The sequence below is a fragment of the Camellia sinensis genome, chromosome 10 (assembly GCF_055761805.1).
Source record: "Camellia sinensis isolate YWXY chromosome 10, ASM5576180v1, whole genome shotgun sequence".
Taxonomy (NCBI): domain Eukaryota; kingdom Viridiplantae; phylum Streptophyta; class Magnoliopsida; order Ericales; family Theaceae; genus Camellia; species Camellia sinensis.
This window is the reverse complement of record NC_138970.1, coordinates 161,977,099-162,001,633: the sequence shown is the minus strand read 5'-3', so window position 1 is coordinate 162,001,633 and position 24,535 is coordinate 161,977,099. Positions and strand designations below refer to the sequence as shown.

Below are 24,535 nucleotides of genomic sequence, written 5' to 3'. Positions count from 1 at the left end.
TGATTACTAACTAGCTTCTGTTTTGGCTTGGAGTACTAGGTAAGCTTTTACGCTTTAGCATCTTGCATAAGTGTGTATGTTGCCATGATAGTATGCTTGCCATGAGGCTATTTGCTTATATGCTTAATTGGATGAATGCCTGTGGATGAAAGCTTCATTGCTTGAATTGGAACCATTCATTAAAATGTGAGTTTTTAGTCCACTTGTTTGTGGCAAATCATCATGTGTTTCTAAGCCCACTTGAGTGGCAAATCCGCTTCTTAGCCTACTTGCGAGTAGAACCTTCAAACCGTTTTCAAAAAAAAAAAACAAGCATGAGATGTTTTGTTCCAAATTGAGTGATTTAGTCTATACTTGTATGTTGTGCGCATCACATTGTAATTCTAGATTAATAACCGGAATAAGAGTACATGTGTTTTCAAAAACAACATATCATGTTTAGTAGAGGCCGATCTTTGATAGGGCGAGTGTGGGTGCTCATTTCAGGACCTTCCCCTCTCGTACCCAAGTTCCTGAGCCGAGGCAACTTTGGAGATGACGGACACGTGGCCTTAGGCACGAGTCAGGGTTTCCTAAATTTTCCAAAATAAAATATTTAGGTGGCGACTCTGAAATCTGGCAAAGCAGTCCATGTTTGGCGCTTTTTGATTAAAATCGATTTTCCAAAACGATTTGTCAGATTTGGACTCTTTGGTGATTTATCAGTCTTACATTGCACTTTGTGAGATTAGATTTAGAACCGTGACAAGAGTTCAAACTGTAGTAGTTAAGAACAACGATTCGCGCCCTCGTGCGCGGATCGAAGTTCCGGGCGATCTACAGTTTTCTGGCGACTCTGCTGGGGATTTAGAGAACTTGACTCGAACTCAGATATGTTGTTTTGTCTACACTTACGTGTTTCTTTGCATTACATTTGTATTGGTGCACCTAGGACACCGTGTTTGCCGTCTGCTATTCCTGAACAGTTTGCCGGAGGCTTGCTTAGAAAAGCGTGCCATAAGGCTGACCGGTTCTGGGCTCTGCCAGGATGGGAACACAAACCTCAGTTTTTACCGAGGCACCCTTTTTGACCATTCGACCTAGTGCATATTGGAAACCGTAGTGACCATTTCAAACTAGGAGAGGTTGCTTACCCGATTGTAGGTTGTTTGAAACCATTGCGTGCGTAGTGAAACCCTAGCTCCTGACAAGATAGGACAGGGAAACCCCACCCCACCATAGGGGTGTTTTGGCTCTTACTTGCTTGATATGTGCTATTAGGGTGTGTCTCTACAGGTTGTATGTATCAGTTACTAGTCTGAGTATCGGCCTGAGGGTATCAGTTTACAGGCAGAATTTTGGGCAGAATTCTGTAGGGAGCACAGTCATTCAACTATGCTCATGTCTGTTCTAGTGAAATCAGGCTGAGATGCTATCTGTTTTCTCTTTTGCAAGGTAGTCCTGGAACTATAGCTTCAAAAGGCTCCAATATCCCTCGGGTACATTGGGCTTGTGTTAAATTAGGGAACTGCCATCCAGGATGAGACCAATGCTGAAATGCAATGCCCATCTAAGGCATCTGCCACACATCCGATCTCGGGACCCCAGTCGAACTTTGACCCACTTCCGCCAGCTGAAGATATGCAGGGTCCAGATCCGCGGGAAGGGTTAGTTCAAACTCGAGTTTTCAGACCCCTAGTGCAGCCTAATGAGAGGCTTATCCCCTTGATATTAATGAGTTCGATTTGACCTCAGTGAAAATTGCTAACCTTGAGAAGCAATTCAAAAAGGCACAAGGTCTTAACTCCATTCCTAACATTGAGGATGGGTACACCGAGGCTGCCGTACGGCTCCCAGACAGATTCAAATTGCCAAAGATTGACCGTTTTGACAGGTCTGGAGATCCTATTGTGATAACCCTATTCCGTTTTGTGCTAATTGGTCCTTAATATGAATATGATTATGTATTTAATGCGATTTTGTGTGCCATCATGTGAAAATATGTGGTTTTGAATTTCTATATGTTCACCGTAGGAATATCTGTTCGATTATCTGCTTTGGAAATTAAATTGAAGGCCTTATCGGCCACAGAACCCGAAATTGATTACACCATTGTGATTGACATAAATTTTAGAACCTACGGTGAAGTTTAATTAGAAACTGATTCAGATCAAATTAATTTGATTAAATTAATGAATTAGTGCCCAATTGTTATTACTATTATAATGAAATTAGTGGAGTTTGTTGTAAAAAGGCACCACACCTCAATTCTTCCCCTTAGTTGTATTTTGGTTGATCTTGGACTCAAAATTAGAGAGAGGGCCGGCTATAGAGAGGGAGAAAGAAGGATTGTGCAATTTTGGTCTGGAGGCTTGGAAATTTGAAGTCTAACTCAAGATTTGATCATAAATTGGGAAGATTAAGGCTCCTAGGTGAGTGAATTTGTGCATCTTAGCTTGTAATCCTTGTGAATTCAAGTTGAATGTTGATAAGGAACATAAAATGAATTGATCATGATGAAATCAAGTTGGTTTGTTGATTTGGTAGTCTATAGGCACATGCATGTGAGAAAGTACCTTGAAATTGCATGTTTGAACATAAAAATGTATAATCCATGTGCAATTTTAATTGAAACTCATGTTTTGGTCACCTCTTCACCAATTAAGTTGTGAATGATGAGCATCTCCCACATGCATGTACAAATCATGGGGGTGTAAGGCTTGAATGTTTGAATTTGAGCATGTTGGTGTTGAGGTTGAGGCAATTTGAGTCTTGCATGTGATTAAATTGTGAAATTGAGCTCCATTGTATCGTAATTGGGTGTTGGTATCATGTTAGTAGATGATTATGTAAAGTTTGAACCAAAAACATGCATTTGGAGCCTTTGAACATCGAATTGAAGCTCAAGAACTTGATCTGGAAATTCCAGAATTTTGATGTCCGCTCGAGCGGGGAACCGCCGCTCGAGCGTGGAATTCGTGCACCCAGCATATTTTGCAGACATGACTCCCGCTCGAGCGAGGGAAGTTCACGCTCGAGCGGGGAGCCTCGTAGAGAGGCCTTTCGCTCGAGCGCCAGGATGCACGCTCGAGCGTAAATTCGTCATAACCAGCACTTTTGCAGGCCTTAAGAGACCGCTCGAGCGGGGAAGTCCACGCTCGAGCGGGGACCCTGTTTTCTGAAATTTTAAAAATATATTCTGTGTTTTGTTTTCCGTTCCCTTTCACTTCCAAGCACTCTTAGGCATACATTGAGCATTTTAATTGAATTAAAGAGATAAGAATGAAGCCTAAAGAGGAATATGTAAATTAAAGAACGGATTGGATTATTTGTAACCCATATGTGTTATGTGATATGTAGGATCAAGCTCCAGGGCAAATCCACAAGCCGATCACTGTGAGTAACATCTGAATTATATTGTTGTCCAATTGCTTACTTCTACGTAAGTTTTGTAAAGTTCGTTAATTTGCACGGTGGACAAAGTTTGATATGAAAGTTTGAAAGGCCAAAAAGGCCAGTTTGATATGAAAGTTTGAAAGGCCAAAAAGGCAAGTTTGATATGAAAGTTTGAAAGGCCTAAACGGCCAGTTTGATATGAAAGTTTGAAAGGCCAAAAAGGCCAGTTTGATATGAAAGTTTGGAAAGGCCAATTTGACATGAATGAATCGGGCCCAGGGCCGTCTGATGTATGATGTTCCAATACATTTTCTTTATTTCATATTATCCACTGGGCTTTCGCTCACGCTCATTCATGTGTTTGTAGGTGAGCCAAGAGAGGTCCAGACCCAGCCCCAGTGAAGTCTGTACGGAACAACCAGGTTTTAGAGAGTCAGCCCATGTGTCTCACGCACGAGACTTGTCTTCGCCTTTTTGTCATTTGTTCCATGTTGTCATGTTGGTGAAGTCTTTGTATATGTTTGTATATAGTTTTCATGGGTGACTTAGTTTTGGAGGATCCTATTTATACAAAACTTTATGGTACTGTATATTTGTTGTGAGTTATTAATGTACATATGTGTGGTTTATTTTAATGTGCCATGTAAGCACAGCTCTATGGACAAAGTTTTAAATTCTTGCTTCCGTTTAGCCCCTTTTACTCTATTGAGTTATGTTGTTTACATTTGAGGCCGCAGGTAATCTCGTGATTACTGGCCGGTTATGGCCTAAACCCGTAGGGGCGAGTTCAGGTCGTGACACCTATGGTACATATCCATTTTTTCTTGGACGTCCTGAAACTAATGGGTCTAACTAAGCCACAAAAACTCTCTCTGTATGGAAGAACCTTGTCGGGTGTAGCAACCACTTGGTACGCCAAGTTGGAGGATACAGTGAAGCAAAGCTGGGAAGAGTTGGCTGAGGCCTTTGCCGATCAATACTCTTACAATACCCAAGTTGAAATGATCACTTAAGAACTAGAAGCAACCCACCAGAATCCCGCAGAGCCTTTTGTGAAATTTGTTGCGAGGTGAAGAGCAAAGGCAGCACAGATGACAGATCGCCCTTCTGAGAGGGATCAAGTGCAGATAGTGGTACGAAACCTCGAGCATGATATGTTGCAAAAGTTGATAGTCGCTCCACTATCCACTTTCAAAAGTTTGCATGAATTGGGGGTTCAGGTCGAGAATGCGTTCAATAGTGGGATCATTCCCAGAACAGGTGAACCGATAAGGAGGGTTTTTGCAGGGAGTACTAATGCTGGTAGTAGCACTTTTCCCAAACCCACTGAAATCCATACAGTCGCCACAGCCGACCCTTTTGCCAAACCAAACCTACAAACAGTCGGCCTAACCCATGCTCAGGGCAGAACTTTCACCCCCCCTATATGAGCCTAACCAGCGCACTAAAAGTCTTGATGGAAAGAGGGTATCTCAAACCCCTTGATCCTCAACCTTTGCCTGACCCACTCCCAGCCAGACATAACCCCACTAAATACTACATGTATCATTAGCAGCGCGGTCATGGCACCGATCGTTGCTACCGCCTTCATCATAAGATCCAGAATTTGATCGACAATTGGATGATAGCTTTACCTCAAGACCTCAATGACCAAATATCTCCTGCTTACCTCAACCAGATCCATATACTGCCATCCACCTATGACCCCAGTATATACATCACCCAGGCCCATCTACCCAAGCCCGAGGTGTTCATTTCAGTCAGTATGGACTTATGCATGATGGGTGCACTTGAACCCCAATCATCTCAAACCGTGAACCCACTACTTCTGAGCTGGTGCGAATGATTGAAGATCGTCAGAGAACTGTGGCAGATTTAGCCTTTGGAATTTTGGCTCCATCGTCGACTACATCATAGGCTACATGTTTCAATCCAAACGGCTCCTCGATCTTGGGACAAGCTACAACTGAAAAGGGCCAACCTGAAACCATCTTAGATCTGGGTGTTGGCGTGTCGACAACAACTGGGCTCCGCTCTAATATAGCGACCCGATCCTTTGATAAGGTGGAGGTAAGTGGTGAGAATAAGGTAGGGGCGAGCATTGGTCCCCATGAACACCTTCAGTGGGCTGTTGAGGCTTTGAAAGCCGAAGGGCTGAACAAACAGCAAGTGATTGCAGTTGTTGGAAAGATTGTGGATGGCACTTTTGCCACTCAGAATGAGAGCAGTTCGAATCAAGGGACAAGCCGGGAGAAGGGCTGTTGTACCAGAAACGTTCGTTTCAGCTCTAATCCTGTACTCAGAAGAGATCAGCAAACCTAGTCAGTGCCTACCAACCCCTTTGCTCGTGCATCCAGCAAAAATGCACAAACCTCGAAGTACCAACCCCGAGGTCAAAGGGTCTTCCATGCCCTCTATATTCCTTTGTCCAAGGCTTTCCAAATCCTCGTTGGACAAGGCCATCTCAAACCCCTTGAGCCTCGGCCTCTCCCTGGTCGTCTTCCAGCCAGTCATGATGCTACCCAGCACTGTGCCTTCTATCAACAAATTGGTCATGGCACTGACCTTTGTTTTTGTCTTCGTCACGAAATACAAGATTTGATTGACAACGAGGTCATTGTCGCACCATGTCCTGCAAAGTCTATTGGTACTGGATCAATGAGCTTGGGGGATAATGTGATGTGATCGGGGGGATGAACCACCTGTAGATGGCACCCAGTTTACTCCGAAAGTGGCGTATGGCATGCACTATTTTGAGCAATGTGCAAATGCTGTTTTTGTACTTTCTGACTTGGGTATTGGGTCAGTTCTGTTGTGTTGTATTGAGTCAGTCTTTTTGTACTGAGTCAGTTGAGCCTGTCTTGTTGTACCGAGTCAGTCCTGTTGTGTTTGAGTCGGGTGATTTCGGGGATGTTACCTCGGACATCACTTGCTTGTTTTGTGTTGGTCTTTTGCACCCACTCTTTTGAGTCTGTTTCTACCATGGCGCCAATTGCACCAGAAGATTTGAATGAAACGACAATGATTTTAACGTTTTTGAGTTTGTTTCTGCCTTGAAGCCAGTTATGCCAGAAGTTTTGAATGAGATAGTAGTATTTGACTAAAAACTGTACTTTTCTATGCCTTGAAATCATTGCATTGACCAAAGTTTTTCAAAACTTTTTGAACATTGTGATGAAAACAAAGAGGAAGGAATTCTTCTGGATTTGCAAAATTTGATTAACTGAGAGAAAGAGAGGTGTGCTAAGCCCTTAATGAATGAGATCATGCTTGTTAATGTGAGTACTGAAAAGGATCCTGGCTTGATCTAGATTGGTTCTACCTTGTCTTCAACGCGAGCGACTAGTCACTTTCTTAAAAGATTTCAAAAAATGTTTTGCGTGGTCCCACGAAGACCTGTGTGGAATTGCTTTTGAGATTGTGCAGCTTAGGATCACTCTCAGCCTCAAGACTCTACCCCTTTGCTTTCAAACCTTGAATTTGGATTCAGAATGTTCAACAGTCAACCACAATGTGAGGCTTGTATTGTCAGATCAGAAGCAACCCTTGAACTAGGGGTGAGTAGATCAAATGTTATCAAAGGAAGCTTACGAAGCTAGATCAGAAGCACCCCTTGAACTAGGGGCGAAAAAATGTCAGATGTGCTCGAAGAGTCAAAAATTGGAACATTGCCCAAGCCAATGAAGATCGGCAAGAATGCCAAATCCCAGAAGGGAAGAAAGAAAAAAGTATTGCTAAAGGACAATCGAGCTCCTATCCACAACACTAGGGGCAAATTCAGCCCCCATTGGATGGACTTCTACATCATCAGCGAACAGCAGCCATTCTCCTGGATTCAAATGGCTTCGAGATCTCAAATCATTCAACATGGACATGTTACAACTTTTACCCTTGAGAGGCTCGCTGCGCCGAAAACCCAGAAGGGCGACCCAGGCAAAAGTTAGAGCAAGAAAAAGCAAAGAATAAAGAAAAGATGAAAAAGAAAAGAAGAAAAAAAAGAAAAAAAAAAGAACAATTGAAAAGAAAAGAAGAACATAGCTCGCAAGGTTGAAAATCCAGAAAGAGTAGCCTTGGCAAAAGTTAGAGCGCAAAAGGAGATGTTAATACCCGAGTGTACCTTAACCCGGAACTACATCAGGCTTGATTCCCATCTTTGGGATACGTAGGCAACTTCATTCTGAAGTCCAGCCATAAACACTTCCAAATCGACTGTGTCCATGTAATGGTTCTGATCATCTTTGTCTTCTCTGTGTCTGAGAGTTCGGTTGTGATCATCACTTTGAGGACTGATTACAGTGCGCTGTGGTGCCATTCAGACAAAGGGCAACTTTTCGTTGTCGTGCAGTGCCATTTAGACAAGTGGCAATTTTCCATTGTTTTGGATCTGAGGTTGTGCATCTCAAGAGTAAATTCTGTGTTGGTCGAGCAATGGCTATTTGTAAAAATAGTTTTTGAGAATTTTTACTGAGGTTGACTAATTTCCTCTCGAAAATTATTCCATTTTTCCAAAACTGGACCATTTCTTGGACCCAAAAAAGGAAAATTTTCAGTGCTCATAGCCTGACTTGCATGATTTCAAATCAAAATGTTGAATGAGCATGTTAATCTAACTCTCATGTTGGTCAAAATTGTTTTAGTAGAAAACCAAAACAAAAAATGGTCAAAATGATGAACTAGGGGCACAGTTGAGTCAGGCTTCCTTTTTTTTTCTCCGTTCTCAATGCATTTGCCAGAAAGGGCACCATACTTGCCAGAAAGAGCACTATACCTGCCAGAAAAGGCACAACTGAATCTACCAGCAAAGAGTCGAAAGCTCTCCCATACTCCGAGCAGCGAGGTATCAAGTCAAGTGCGAAGCACGAACTGGAAAGGAAGCAGGATATTCCACTCCCTTATCCGAAAAGGTCTGGTCACATCCGAACTAGCCAATGGCGTCATCAACCGATGTCAGCTGCAGATTTGCTACAAACTCAGTTGTAGCCTAACCCCTATGTGGAAAAGCTCGTTGTTGTGAGCAGAAGAAGAAGAATCTATAGGGGAAAAGGGATAAAAAATAAGAGAGATTGAAGAATAGAGAGATGTGCGCTGAGAGAAAAAGTGAGGAAAAGGGCTTTTTTTTAGAAAAACAGAGCCTGAGGGCCGAGTGATATGACAATCACAAATAAGAAAGGGTTGTTTTGAGTCGTTTCGAGTGTCAATATATGTGTTTAGGTTGTTTTACCTTTGTTTTTCCTTTGTTGGGCCGTTTTGACTGTGATCAGTCATAGGCTCAATACCTGGTCAAGAAATCATTTTTCAATTTCAATTTCAAATCATTTTGTGCTCGGAGTGCTGTGTCATTCTCCACATATTTGCAAAACAAGATCTTTTCTTTCATAAACTGCACGGTTCAACCCAGGTCATGTGTGAACAGTAGAACCAGGACCTATCTGAAGCTATATAGGTTCTGGATTGCAAAGCAAAAGAAAATAGGGAAAATTTGGAGCATCTCAGCGTGTTTTAACTCCAGCAAAATCTGAGACTGCATTTCAGGTGCATCTTGTCAGGCCTCGCCTTTCTCTGGAGTATGAGTGTATCTCGACCCCAAGCTTAAGCCTGCTTCAAGTCAGAATGTCAGTCCAAGCAGCACCTGTGGTTTTCACATGCAGATGTTATCTCTCGCCAATATAGACAGGGTGTACCCTTTTGAGCTGAGCATGTTGCCAAGTCCTCTGAGAGGTAAGTCGGAGGCACCGAAGTACATATTTGATGCCCCTGTATTGAATAGAAGGTGCATTTTCATATGCACTTCTGTTGCATGCGCGCCGCACATCGTTTATGATTCATGCATAGAATATGCTTGCTTTCGATTCCGCATAGAATATGCTTTGCTTTTAATCATGCATAGAATATGCTTTCAATGTTGCAGAGAATATGTCTGTCTCATGCATAGAATATGCTTTCAATATTGCATAGAAAATGCTCGAATCCTTTGCATAGAAAATGCACTCTCCCATTCTTGCATAGAAAATGCTCGAATCCTTTGCATGAGAAATGCACCCATCCTTGCATAGAATATGCTTTCTATGTTGTATAGAAAATGCACCTTACTTGCATAAAAAATACATTTTATCACACTTTTTTGTGCACCTCACTTGCATGAAAAATGCATTTTATTGCACTGTCTTGTGCACTTACACTTTGTATCTCACTCGTACTTTCTTGTGCAGTTTACACTCGCGCTTTCTTGCACATTGCACTATTTTGTGTAGTGTACACTCGCGCTTTCTTGTACATCACACTGTTTTGTGCAGTCTACACTCGCGCTTTCTTGCGCATCGCACTATTTTGTGCAGTTTACATTCGCGCTTTCTTGCGCATCACACTATCTTGTGCATTTCATTACATGCTCTCTTCTTGCATAGAAAATGCTTGTATTTTTTGCATTGAACTTACATCGCTCTGGGTTGCGCACCTTACCTGCACTTGTTAGTGCATTGCATTGATCGCGCTTTCTTGCGCACCTTACCTGCACTTATTAGTGCATTGCATTGTTCGCGCTTTCTTGCGCACCCTACGTGTACTTGTTAGTGCATTGCATTGTTCGCACTTTCTTGCGCACCTTACCTGCACTTGTTAGTGCATTGCATTGTTCGCGCTTTCGTGCGCATCTTACATGCACTTGTTAGTGCATTGCATTGCTCACGTTGTCTTGCGCACCCTTTATCTTTGCGCTGTCTTGTGCACACACTTGCATCGCACATGTCTAGTGCATTTCATCTTGTCTAGCACTGTTTTGTGCATCCTCTCCAGTCTAGGAGACCTTAAATCCTCTAAAGATGCAATTCCTTTCGTGTTTGTCATGCCCGAACGACTTCCGGTGGTCTGGTATAGCCACCTGCCTGTGTTTGCGGTGAGTTCCTAAGAGATCAACTGAGACAGTAGAAACTAAAGTTCGAATGGCTAATGCCTAGAACGGAAAGGTTCATGATTTCCGAGATTAAACTCTGGTTTAAATACCCAGGGGTGTATCATCGGCTTGAAATCTGTATGGAAGCCCCATAGGTTGAGGTAGCGGGTATGCGCCTCAATTTTGGATACTGAACCAACCTAGTATGTCACCCTGTTAGAGAATAGGGAAAGCTGTGACCATAGCCAGGGAGAAAAGTAGTACCTGTGGTTCAATCGAGAAGAAGCGAAAGATCCCCAGCAGCATGAGGTGAGTAATCGCCAATTGCCCCTGCAAGGTACTTTCACTTCCTAGCTACATTGCATTTTGTTATCTATTCTGTCTATTGCATTGCATATAGCATCTATCGCATGCATCTACCGTATTATCCATTTATCATCATGCATCCTTCCATGTTAAGCTTAGTCTGGTATGTGCCCATACCATATCCTTCGTTGAAGCATGATTCTGTGATTATGTGTACGCGCCTATTCCACTAAGAGAATTGTGGTCTGAGGGTGTCGACACCTTTTCTGTGTTAGACGTGGTCTGTTTTGTGTCTATGCCTTTTCTAGGCAAAATGTGGTTTGGCCGTGCGCCTTATTCACTTCATCTATTGCATCCTTTGCAATGTATTTTGTTTTGTTGCATTCAACATGTAGGATCACGATCTTTCCTCAGCAGATCATTCCTCACTTATATCATGCCACCCAATTACTTATATTCTTTCTGCGAAACACATAGTTTTGTCTATCCACACACCTATCCCACTAAGAGAGTTGTGGTTTGAGAGTTCCGGCACCCCTTTTCTATGTTAAACGTGGTTTGATTGTGCATCTCCATCCCTTTATGATATTTGTGTGGCTTTGTACTACTTAGGCTTTGATTTTTCAAACTACATTGTATATCATTTACATTGCTGTGTTTTGTTATATTGTGTATCATTTTGTGTCCTACCCTTAAACTACGCTGGTTTGATTCCATACAAAGGGATACGTAGGCAGCCTACTGGCACAACCATTTATTTATATGTTTCTGCATTTACATTTTGTTTGTTTGTCTAAGTCTTCGGCCTTGTCAAAAATAGGTCGTCTCTGGGCTTTGACATTCACTCATGTCACTTCATGACTCTGAGCTTTGTCAAAGAGGGGCAACTGTAGACACCCCATTTTTGACCGCCCATAAGACTTGAGCGTTACTGATTGTTTACTTGGTGATGAGGTATGCCGTGCAAAGGTTCAATTTCTGCGGCAAGGAGAGAGTCAAATCCCAACCTTACACCCCATTTTTGAACTAAAAAACTATTTTGACCAAAGATTTTATACCTTAAAACCCTCTCTTTCAAAACATTTTTGAAACAAAGTTTCTGCGATATTCCGACGCTTGCATTTTGTTAAACGTCGTGCTTTTCGGTAAACCGAGCAAGGACAAAGTGGAAATGAATGAAAGAGAGATGAAATATTTGAAAAATCTTTCAAAACACCTTGTTTAGGGGTTTGGAGTTGAAGAAAAGAGGAGTAGAGGGAAGAAACCAAGTTAGAGAAGAAGATGGGCATGAATCGCTAAGAGAGAGTCGAGCAGCCCTCGGTAAATCAGGCTTATCCTTTTGAATACTTGGATTTCAGCTATGAGGCCACCACTGTTGGAAATCTTACTTCCGGGGCTTCATTTTTCACTTAATAATCTCCTAAAGCCGAGTCCGGATGGGGGAGATATGATTGGTTGAAGTTGGGAATCATTCCGGTTGGACCGAAACTGAGCAGCCTTCACAAAAAGAAGGATATCTCTTATCACACATGGAATTTTGATGTCAAGCTTCCATAATTGGAAAGAAGACTTCTGGGGCTATAGTTTAGGCTCAAGAATGACCTGAAAATGAGTCCAAATGAAGGAGTTAGGCTTGCTTCAAGTCAAGGACCAGGACTGATTTTTGCCATCGGACTCTATGGGAGTGCATCGGCCACAATTGGAGCTCATCAGCCATAGGTTGACCACAAGTAAACCTTATCGGCCACAAATGTTGGCCGGTCGGCCATAAATTTCCAGAAAGCCCAGAATTGGCAGATATTTCTCCTCCAGTTGTTTCCAGCTTATGCCACCTGTCCCAAATCAGATATTTCAACCAAACTTGATATTTTGCTATATATGAGAGCCTTATATCTCATATTCAAGGGGTTATAACATTTGGAGAGTCTCTCTCTCTAAAATCTCTCTCTCTCTCTCTCTACAATTTTGGATAAAAGATCTCAGCCTCTCTCTCTAAAGTTCTCTCTCTCTCTTGCCTTTTGTGCATGCAAGTAGAGAAATACCTCTCTTTTGCCTAGACATCCTTGATGAAAGTGGTCCATCTATGGGTTAAGGTTGCTTGAAGCTTACTTGGAGCCTTGTTTGAGCTCTAAAAGGAGGATTAAGCTTGGTTTGGTGCCTCTCGTGTGCCTAGTGTGTGCTTTGCTTCAAAGGTATACAACTTACCCCATTTAAGCTTGTCTTGCACTATTGTTTTTCCATATTTCTACACTATTTTTGGGGTGGTTTTGAACTGAGAAAATCTCTGTTTTTCAATCCTAAAAATGTTGGTTTAGACCTATTTTGTGTTTGGGAGTTGTCTCTCCCTTTTGCTCCTTGGCTTGTAAAGCCTTTTGAGCTATCTTTCAAAGCCTTTCAAAAAAAAAATTTGTGGCCTTTTAACCAATGAAATCTAGAGAATCTTCAGTGGTAAAAATCTTGTTTTGAGGTCCCAAATAGGAGGGGGTTATCCCCCCTCCTCTTCTCTTGTTTGCATGTGCTGATGGCCAACCAAATGAGCATGTGTTTTTACTTCTTTGTGGCTTTGTTTAGGCTCATTTTTGTGACTTTTGGGACCTACCATGACTCTGTTTTTGGTAAGCTTGGTCACCTCTTGCATGCTTCTTGCACTTGTAGTGCAATTTTGCTCACTAGCCTTGTTAGCCTTACAAAGTAGCATGCTCTTGTAGTTTGAATTAGCTTAGTTCAAGCATGTTTTTGGTATTATTTTGGCATGTTATAACTCTAATTTTGATTGGTGGACTCACCCCTTGCATGCTTTATACACTTGTAGTGTAATCCTTGCTAGCTAGCCTTTCATGCTTGTCTCTTTAGCCTATTATTCTAGCTTGTCTTGGCTATACTCCATACATGTTTTAGCATTATTTTGACATGCTTGGGGACTATTTTGGGTGTTCTTGGCCTTTTGGGGTTTGTTTTGCACAGCTATAGTGCAAGTGACTTAACTAGTCTTGTGTTTTGAGCCCCATAGCATGCCATGTTTGTGATGATTGCATGTTTTGGCATCATTTAGCATGTAATTTCAGAGTTCATATCTTTGCCATACTCTCATGTTTATCACTCTTTAATTGTGTTTGAGAGTTGAGCTTTGTGCCTTGCTTGCAAGCCATCATTTGAGCATGCTTTTTCTTGCTTATCATGCGATGATTTCAGTCCATTTTAGCCACTGTTTTAGCATGCATGAGGTCTGTTTGGGATTGGTTTAGTCAATTGAGCATTGTATTGCGTGGTCCTAGTGTAAGGCTCTTCACTAGTTTCAATGCTTAAGTGTTCTAGCATGTTGTGCATGCGATGTTTGCATAGTAGAGTCTTGCATTTCATGCCACTTTAGCACTGAAATCTGTCATCCTCCTCATTTCTTCGCTTTTGATTTGTTTTGAGGATTGGTTAGTCCTGAGTTCGAGTTTAATGCAAGGGATTGAGAGTTGTACTTAAATGGCTTTAACTCTCTGTTTTGAGGGTTCCTCCTAGTCAAAGGCGTGGTTTCTCCTATGCCTTAAACCATTCTTTTGATTGGCCTTCCTCTCATTAGAGGACTCTCACTTTTGGACTTAACTGGTTAAAGGACTTATCGGTAATCTAAAATGAGTAAACAAAATGAATGAAAGTAAAACGTGCCAAGATAACATGTTTGTGTTGCATTGCATGTGTTTGGATCAGACGCTAATCCAAACACGAGAAATGAGGGATGTTTCATACTTGAATTGATGAAACGTGCCTCATTTCTTACTCACCGACACCCCTGATCGTACATGATAGGGTGGAGGCCTCTCGAGTCCTATGTGTTATTTGTGCATACATCAATATTGTGCAAGCTTGCCTCTTTGGCCATCATGCATCGAGATGCGTCATTGATGGCTCGAGAGCTGAGCACTACACTCCTTTGAGCTTGAGACATGATAAGGAGTGTAGTTCCACACACATTCTCTTGCAAATACACTGCCATGCCTCTATTTGTGCTCTATTGTAGCAAAAGGAGAAATTACAGGAAGTAGTGGCCGACCGGCCATCAAAGTTGCCAACCGGCCACCAAGTCTGCCGATTGGCTATCAAAATTGGCCGATAGCCATAAACTCTGGCCGATGACCATTCCGCTTTGCCGATCATCCCCCAGCATGTTCTTAAGGTAGATCAAAAGCATTCTGGAAGTTGGCATAATGTTCAGAAGTACAAAACTGTGCAAACAGAGGCATCTTGAGGCATGGTAATGGATTTCCTAGCGAAGCCGACTGAGCATGCATCATTCATTATTCCGAGGCAGAGCTGTGGCAGCCTAATTTCGCTTCTTTTTCTTACTTAGTTAGTTTTGTAACTTAATTAATTTGATTAATTAGTTAAAGTGACGTAATAATTAGTTGTGGCTAGTTATTCAATTTGTGTTGTGTAATAATTTGTCTAATTAGATTATCAGATTAGTTAAGTAGCTTAGCTTAGTGTAGCTAGCTTAGCTTATTCTTTCAGACCCTTCGTCGAGAGAGCACAATGTTGTAATAAGTGTGCATGAGTGTCTGAATGTCTTCCAACCCCACGTCTTTCTTCCTTTTATTTACCAGCTTTTGATGGTTAGTTTTAGGGCATGTTTCAATTAGCATCCTTATGCTTCGCATGCGTGCATCATTCATTCGTCTTGCATGCACCAGGCTCAGCGCATCATTCAAATTGCATTGTACTTCAATACACTTTCTTGAATACATGTTTAACAGCATGTTATCAAGTGTTGCATTCATATGCCATTTTAGATAGTCGAGCCTATTTTAGTTGCATTTGTGCATGTGTTGCATTAGGCATCTTGACATAGCTAGGATCATGCATTGATTAGTAACTAGCTTCTGTTTTGGCTTGGAGTACTAGGTAAGCTTTTACGCTTTAGCATCTTGCATAAGTGTGTACGTTGCAATGATAGTGTGCTTGCCATGAGGCTATTTGTTTATATGCTTAACTGCATGAATGCCTGTGGATGAAGGCTTCATTGCTCGAATTTGAACCATTCATCGAAATGTGAGTTTTAAGCCCACTTGTTTGTGGCAAATCATCATGTTTTCTAAGCCCACTTGAGTGGCAAATCCGCGTCTTAGCCTACTTCACTGCAGAAAAATTCACTTTTAGCGGCGTTTTTTTAAACGCCGCTATAAGTATTAAAAACGTCGCTATAAGTATTAAAAACGTCGCTAATTCTTTTTGTGACGTTTAGTACCAAACGCCGATGACGCGGCCGTCGCTATAACTTTACGACGTTTGAAAAACGTCGTTATATTAGTATAGGCGGCGTTTTTAAAAACGCCGCCAATTGTCTTATCTAACATACTATGACGTCACTATGATATTTAGCGACATTTTTGAAACGCCGTTATATTTTTTGAAAAATCTGACCGTTAAATTTATAGGTTTAGGTGGCGTTTCTTAAAACGCCGTGGTATCCTTTTTTCTTTTTTTTTTTGAAATTGTGCTAATTTTATGCGAATAAACTAAAAAAAATACCTCTAATAAAACTGAATAACACTAAAATAAAATAATAACTCCCACTCAAATAATAAAATCATATCAAATGATAGTCCACAATCATTGTGCAAAAAAAAAATCTTAATATTATTTTAATTATATTAGTCATAGTATTTGGAGCACTCAAAAAAGAATGGAATCTACAACATAGAAAACGATTACATATACTGGTCTAGCAATCAGAAGAAGACACTAGAACATTATGCTCCTTTGGACGTCAGACGGTTTTGTAGTTATAGAATGCCAGCAGCCTTCTAGGACAGGATTGCATTCAATCTAGATATATAATCATCCAACTGATTTCCTGGTTGATTTGCCTCAACCTACAGGTTCATCTCCTACAAATATGAAAGAAGTATGTCAAAATCATGGATCTGCAGGCCATAGGAGTCGACAAATTGAACCTTCATTGATGAATAAATATCTGAAGATAAGCCAAAAGAGTCAAAAGATTGAACCTTTAGTAGTATCTGCACCTCATTCACTTCCAGCAAGACTCTATGAAGGAGAGCTTGCCAACAACTCTCGGAGGCTTAGATTCACTGCCATCAGCTGACCTTTGAATTGCAAGCTGAAGAATGGCATGTGAACGTGATGATTCCTCATTTGCACCGGTTGTGCCTGCACTTCTTGTAGCATTTTCCTTCTCTATGAGCTCCTGGATTGTCTCCACATCTGACACTTTGCACTGTTGCATACCAACAACACAAACTTGCTGTTTACCATCCTCTCTCATGCAAATTTTCCTGCATAAGTAGAGAGAAATTAAAAGACCACAAATGGTAATTCCAAAGTAGGATATGATAACAGCACTTACTTCCTATCGCTGAGGAGATCAAAAAGTTTTCCTCCATATATATATCTCAAAGAAGCTGAAAAACAACTGAAAGCCCTGGTTCTAGTAAGTATGGTGCATCAGCTTCAAGATATCTTAAGAGGCCTTAAGGGGCAATGGCTTCATAGTGTAAGTTTTTCCGCTTCCTGAACAAGTAAACAAACAGTGAATGAAAGCTTATTATAATGGTAACTTGAAAAAAAAAGAAACAAATATCTGATGGTAGAAACCACCAAATATTGGAAAGAAATTCGTTGGTGGTCCACCAATCATCTCATTCTCAAGCGCATGAATAGTGACATGATCATAGACTTCCTTGGAAGCCCAGAACTGTAAGATTTTCTGCAATCGTGATTGATTTTCCTCCTTGTTTTGAGGGTTGTGGTAAATCCTGGCAAGCATGGAACCTAAAACAGGCTTAAATGCAAGTGCCTCGTTATCAAGCTCATGAGGGTTGATCCTACGCTGCAAGCTGCATGTTTCAAGAATGACCCAAAGATAAACATATGTAGCATCAATGCACACATTGATAGCCAAAATTAAACAATTAAGAAGCATTCAAGAAAGAAATAATTTCCTGCGTTCGCATCACAATAGCTCGATTTTAATTCCCCTTACTATATCATCAAAATCGAAGAACATTGCTATCTTGCCAAAATATAATTACTAGGATAGATCAATACCACATATTCATTAAAACACCAGTGTAATATCATTGTATCAAATTGAACAAACTTAAAAAGAAATTTCTATCTGGGAGGAAAATCAAATTTTATTATTATTTTTTGTATGACAAATTTGGAAGGACACATAATAATGTACTCGAGTAGCCAGTGGACACCACGAGATATGAAGCAGTGGAAGCATTTAAGAGGCAGAAAATATCAGTGAATAAGAATCCTGCAATAGATGTAATAAAGAAGAAGAAAATAAAGCAATAGGTACACACAGAAAAGCAGCCAAAATCAAATTCATTTCAACAGCACTCAAAATTTATGTTGAACTAAGATTTGGCATAGCACTGGAAGTGTACCTGTCAAATAGAATGTCATTGGCAAGGTAAATTATATGCAATTGTCTCTCAGAATCATCCACACCAAACACCCTGTCCCTAAGTGCCTTGGCCAGAGCTGGTGCAAATGGAGACCTCTGCATAAACCTAATGTGTTAGTATTTCAAATTCCATCAAATTGTCTGGAATAGTCATACACACCTAATTAATGAGGTGACATAAAAATAAAAATATAAGTTTTAAGTCAAAGTTCAACCTCACTAGATAGGGTGGCCTAAATTTGCAGATTATGTTTGTGATCAGTTGATTGGCATAGATAATGGGTTACGAATTTTCAGTTCCCAAATTCTTTTGTCCCATGTCCCAAAACTATCACAATTATTGAATCATGCTCGATGCACAAAATAGTAAATAATTGATGGAGTTCTTTAGCAAACACATCCATAATTATGCAATGCAACAGAGCTACTAATACAAAAAGAAACCACAAAATGAGATACAAATACCCACGTGCCTCTAGGTCTTACACTGTGCGAGACATATATGCATGTGAGTGTCTGTGCTCTATTTTGTAATTTATTTGTTTGTTAGTAGCATTTTATATATAACTATTGGTTAATTATTTTTCAATAAGCTACTTTTTCACTAGTGTGAAAAACAACTCAAATTACTCAAATAAGTCTCAAGGATAACTACATGGGGTTATTCTTTGAAGGCAAAATACTATTCTTTTTACACATAATTTGTCATCAGAATAATATAACAGTAATATTTTTGTAATTAAATATTATTTAGTGGGCACTTTATTTGTTTTCAAAATATGTTTGCTTTAAAATAATAAGAAATAAAAAAAACTGAAAACTAGTTTGGTGAAAAAATGAAAAACACTAGTCAATTTCCATATGATTTCTCTTTTCTGAAGCGAAATAATTTTTTAAAATTTGAAAAAATATATTTTTGGTACTTATTTTCATTAAACTAGTTTCTAAATTTAAAAATAAATTATGAAAATGATTCAAAGAAACAGGGAGAATAAGATAGATTCTGAAATTGAGTACCTCTCTAGCAGAAGGAGAAGCAAAGGTGATCATGTGAGCCAAAGCAGGAATGATGTAGATAATGAAGCTGACGAGAAGAGATCCAACAGTGGAGTTGATAGGACCAAAGAAAGGGAAGATGATAGCAAGGAACCAAATAGGGATGACCACAGGAAGCCTAGCAAGAGCCCTCTTGCACATACTCTTGCACTCATGCATTCCTATGAACTTCTCCCACACAAAATACAACTGTGTGCATGCAAATCCAAATGCTATGAACTACACCAACCCAATACAAAATGTTTCATTTAATTAGTTCATTTTGAAATTGCACAAAATACCCATTTTTGAATGATTAAATTACAGTTAGAACCCTTGTACTTTACAGCACAATAATACCGGAGCAGTTCTACAAACTCAAAAAAAAAACCGAGAAAAATGTTCAAAATTTATAATTAAAGGTCAAGATTCATTTGTGGTGTGCTTGGTCCCACAACAATAAAATTAAATGTATACCATTGATTTGAATTGGACACATTTATTTATTTATTTTATTATTGTTATTATTATTGGTGGGCAAACTTTCCCATAATACCACGCGCCCACAAAAAATATTTAAAAAATTTATTCCAAAATTAAAATGATTAGACCAAATTTATTTTATATCACATTAAATTTAAATTTATATCACACACTTTATTTTCAGGGTATATAATTTCTTTCCTTAAAAAATTTCAATTTGATCCTCTATTTTGATTGTAATAGTCAACATTTTAATTCGACCAAAAATGTTAAAGCAAACTCATGAATTGAATGTTATATTAATGAAAATAATATATATAACTAAATTGGAAGGTAAATTGACTTGATGAATGAGCATGAGGATGACAGTAGTGTCTCTGAAACCAGTCCTCGGGAGCAAAGACAAAGCATTGGAATGGTTAAGCAATAAGTCCCCAAAAGCCCAGTAAACAGCACTTGCTGATGGTAGGGTTAGTGTGAGCACATAGAGTGTTGCTATCAAGTATATTAGCTTGAACTTCTGTGGCTTCCACATTGCATGCATTATCTCCCTAAAAAATTCAAACCATCCCCAAACAGAGTTCATTTGATATACAAATCATGAGTTTTGCATCAACACAATCTGATTATATAATCAGAAAGAACTTTCTCACATAGGTGGAAAATTCACCTCATATAAATGAGTTGTGACTAATTCTGTAATCAATTTCTATGGACATAGAATTTTTTAAACATGCAATTTTGAAATTAATAGAGATAAAGTAATATTTAGTGATGGTTAAGATAATGTTATCATAATTAAACCTATACAAAGTTTATAAAAAGAAGTGGGGCACCAGTTTTCCAGGAAACATGTTTCCATCTCTGAGAAAGGGGTTTCCATCCAGTGATATATGTCTCCATCCAAACATGCAATAAAGCATCTAGATTGCATGAATATATATATATATATATAATATGAATCAACTTGACTAATTAATGATTAAATTCTCACACTGTCACAGCATGGCCCCCAAAGGTGTAAAGAATGTTTGTAGCCCCAGTGAAGTAGAGAACCATTGTGGTTGGTCCTGAGTGCTTCACTCCCTCAACCTTAGCATACCGAAACAAACAAAGTTATATAGTAATGCAATATTAAAACCTAATCAAGCCAAAATTTTACTTTTATTGTGCAAGTTTATATTAATTAAATCATGCTTAAAGATCGGGAAAAAAGGATTAATGATCCAGATTGAGAAATTATTAAAAAAAATAAATATCTATACCTGTCCATGGAGAAAGGAAGCAATGGTTAAGTACCACGCAGTGTAAGTTGTCATCAAAAGGCCAAGAAATGACCAAATTCTGTAGTTGTGAAAATTGAACTTTGGATTTCCCCTGCAATGTGTCCACACAGGGAATACTTTCAACATTAACACAAATGCCAGTGAAGTAACAATAAAAAAAAATCTGGAAATTTAAAGTCAGATACTAACAGTTAGATACTTACTTAGATTGTGTATCACAGTATCACCAAAAATAATAGTTTTGATATTTCAGATTCATATGAATATAAAATTCTGAAAACAAAATATTTTAAACATATTCATGCTCAGCAAAGAGCATGAATTTGTTGACTAATAATTTTCCAAAGTAATGAAGATAGTAAACGACTACGTTGACCATATTGGAACTAGTGAAGATAATTTTCCAAAGTGACAGTTGTTCAAAGTTAAATTGACATTTTCAGCATATAAAAATAGATTACTGATGTTGGAGAAGTGTGATGAACACTCTCTTACAGGCAAGAAATGCCAAAATGAGATTCCAAAAAAAGGCAAAATAATGGACAAGAGAGAGACAAAGCAGATCTGATATTACCATGTTAGCAGATCGGGGAGAGAGAGAGAGAGAGAGAACAGATCTGATCGAAGAGAGAGCAGATCTGCATCTCTTCATCGTTGAGCTTCTACTAACTGTTTCCAACGATCCACATCCAACGCCACTTGCTTGTCCCGTACATGATCAGAGACACTAACACCGCACTCGAAGCCCTAGATAAATCGATTCACCATTGCTGCTGCTCAATCTGATGAAAAAGAAGACTTTTCCACACAAGGACTAGAAAGAATAAAGGAACAAAAACGAAAGGAGAAAACACAAAACAAAAGCAGAAAAAGCTGGAAATCAACCAAATCAAGAGAAAATAATTCCAAATCGTTAGTTTTAGCCATGAAATTTTATAGATCTTGTGTGAATACAGCAAATCTATATCAGAAAACTCCAACCTTGAGCCCTAGATCGATTTAGATCATAGGGATTCAAACAATCTGGAAGATATACACTCCAGAAAACCCTAACCTTGAGCCCTAGATCGATTTAGATCATAGGGATTCGAACAATCAGGAAGATAAAAGCTCAAATCAAGAGTAGAACAAGATTTTTTAGATCAAACAGTCGAAGAATTGATGGAGATCGAAGATCCAACACCTCGATTTCTCTCTCTTCCTAAAATCACGCCTTTGTTCAATCAGGATAAACGAATGCCATAGCCTTGTTTAAAAGAAATAATTGGCGCACAAAACAAGATGGTTTAGTTTAATTCTTAGAATTTGAAAAATCTGGACAGATTTGACGACGCTTTTGAAAAACGTCATGAAAAAAACGTCGCTGTATGTCTTTATTCTTGTAGTGCTTGCGAGTAGCACCTTCAAACCGTTTTCAAAAGAAAAAAAACAAGCATGAGATGTTTTGTTCCAAATTGAGTGATTTAGTCTATACTTGTATGCTGTGCGCATCACATAGTAATTCTAGATTAATAACCGGAATAAGAACACATGTGTTTTCAAAAACAACATAGCATGTTTAGTAGAGGTCGATCTTTGATCGGGAGCGGGGGTGCTCATTTCAGGACCTTCCCCTCTCGTACCCAAGTTCTCGAGCCGAGGCAACTTTGGTGATGACGGACACGTGGCCTTAGGCACGAGTCAGGGTTTCCTAAATTCCCCAAAATAAAATATTTAAATGGCGATTCTAAAATCTGGCAAAGCAGTCCATGTTTGGCGCTTTTTTTATTAAAATTGATTTTCCAAAACGATTTGCCAGATTTGGACTCTTTGGTGATTTATCAGTCTTACATTGCACTTTGTGATATTAGATTCAGAACCGTGACAGGAGTCCAAACTGTAGTAGCTAAGAACAACGATTCGCACCCTCGTGCGCGGAGCGAAGTTCCGGGTAGTCTACAGTATCCCAAAGATGGAAATCAGGCCGTATGTAGTTCCGGGTTGAGGTACACTCGGGTATTAACACTCTCCTTTTGGGCTCTAACTTTTGCCAAAGCCGTCCTTCTAGGTTTTCAACCTTGCGAGCTCTATTTTTCATTTCTTTTCTTTCTTTTCTTTTCTTTTCTTTTTTTCTTTTTCTTTTCATTTTTTTCATTTTTGTTCTTTTTCTTTTCTCTGCTCTAACTTGCCTGGGTAGCCCTTCCGGGTTTTCGGCCCAGCGAGCCTCTCAAGGATAAAAAATAAAGCTTAACTTGTCCATGTTGATCGGTTTTGAGATCTCGAAGCCATCTAAATCCAGGAGAATGGCTATTGTTCGCTGATGATATAGGAGTCCATTCAATTGGGTCTGAATTTTCCCCTAGTGTTGTGGATAAGAACTCGATTGTCCTTCAGCAATAATTTCTCTTCTCTCAGATTCTGGGATTTGGCTTTCTTCTCAGTCTTCATTGACTTGTAGAATGACCCATCTTTTGAATCTCTGAGCACATCTGACATTTTTTCCCCTAGTTCAAGGGCTACTTCTGATCTAGCTTTGCAAGCTTCCTTTGATGACATCTGACCTTCTTGTCCCTAGTTCAAGAGCTGCTTCTAATCCGACCATACAAGCCTTTCATTATGGTTGATTGCTTGAGCATTCTGCATCAAGGGTCGAGTCTCGAGGCCGAGAGTGATCCTATGTTGTGCAATCTCAAGATCAATTCCAGACATGTCTTCGTAGGACCACGCAAAACATTTTTTTGAAATCCTTTAATAAAGCGACTAGTCACTCGTGCTTTTCTATAGACAATGCAGAACCAATCTGGATCAAGCCAGGATCCTTCCTAGTACTCACATTAACAAGCATGATCTCATTTATTAAGGGCTTAGCATGCCTCTCTTTCTCTCAGTTTGATCAAATTTTTACAAATCCCAAGGAATTCCTTCATCTTTGTTTTCATCATAGTGTTAGAAAAGTTTTGAAAAACTTAGGGCAATGCAATGATTTCAAGGCACAGAAAGGTAGGTGAAAATCACTGCCATTTTCATTCAGATCTTCTGGCGCAATTGGCTCCATGATAGAAACAGACTTAAAAGAAAGATCGAAAAGACAAACAAAACAAACAGGGAAGTGACGTTCGAGTTAACACCCCCGAAATCACCAACCTCCGACACAACAAGACTGACTTGACTGACTCGACCGACTCAGTTCAAAAAGACTGACTCAATATAACACAACAAGACTGACCCAATACCCAAGTTAGAAAGTAAAATAAACAACATTTGCAAATTGCTCAAAACAGTGCGTGCCATCTGCCATATTTGGAGTAAAATGAGCGCCATCAACAAGTGGTTCCTCCCTGATCACATAGTCACATTATCCTCTCAGTTCATTGATTCGGTGCCGATAGACTTTGTAAGACCTGGTGCAGCGATGACCTCGTTGTCAATGAGATCTTGAACTTCATGGCGAAGATGATAACAACCGTCAGTGTCATGATCGGTTTGTTGATGGAAGGTATAGTACTTGGCAGCATTATGCTTGGCTGGAAGGGGATCCGAGAGAGGCCGAGGATCAAGGGTTTTGAGATGGCCTTGTCCTACGAGGATTTGGAGAGCTTTGGATAAGGTCATGTAAAGCGGGGTGAAAACCCTCTGGCCTCGGGCCTGATGGCTTAAAGTTTGTGAAGTTGTGTTGGATGTACCGGCAAAGGGGTTGGCAGGTGCTGACTGGGTTTGATGATCTCTTCTGAGTGTAGGATTGGAACTGAAAGGGGT

The 24,535-nt window shown here is 39.8% G+C and overlaps 1 protein-coding gene and 1 non-coding gene across 2 annotated transcripts; both read right to left on the bottom strand.

Moving 5' to 3' along the window:
* Positions 1 to 16,992: 16,992 nt before the first annotated feature.
* LOC114277230 (SUPPRESSOR-OF-WHITE-APRICOT/SURP RNA-binding domain containing protein 1-like) lies at positions 16,993 to 18,133 on the bottom strand. Its single transcript, XM_082893464.1, has 3 exons — positions 17,977 to 18,133; positions 17,210 to 17,415; positions 16,993 to 17,089 (listed from the first exon to the last, which is right to left on the bottom strand). The coding sequence occupies exons 1-3, from the start codon at positions 18,096 to 18,098 to the stop codon at positions 17,040 to 17,042; spliced, it is 378 nt and encodes a 125-aa protein (XP_082749590.1). The 5' UTR covers positions 18,099 to 18,133; the 3' UTR covers positions 16,993 to 17,039.
* Positions 18,134 to 19,889: 1,756 nt separating this feature from the next.
* Positions 19,890 to 20,848, bottom strand: LOC114277201 (uncharacterized). The gene is made up of 3 exons (XR_014343423.1): positions 20,780 to 20,848; positions 20,509 to 20,606; positions 19,890 to 20,065 (listed from the first exon to the last, which is right to left on the bottom strand). It is a non-coding gene; the product is annotated as an uncharacterized LOC114277201 (transcript).
* Between the last annotated feature and the right edge of the window lie 3,687 nt (positions 20,849 to 24,535).

What these genes read in the sequence shown, in the direction of transcription:
- LOC114277230 (XM_082893464.1), bottom strand. Translation starts at nt 18,098, where the DNA reads ATGCAGAGGTCTCCATTTGCACCAGCTCTGGCCAAGGCACTTAGGGAC. An exon ending in AATGACATTCTATTTGACAG is followed by an intron (nt 17,416 to 17,976) that starts GTACACTTCCAG and finishes TGAAACATGCAG; the next exon opens with CTTGCAGCGTAGGATCAACC. An exon ending in GCTTGAGAATGAGATGATTG is followed by an intron (nt 17,090 to 17,209) that starts GTGGACCACCAA and finishes TTACTTGTTCAG; the next exon opens with GAAGCGGAAAAACTTACACT.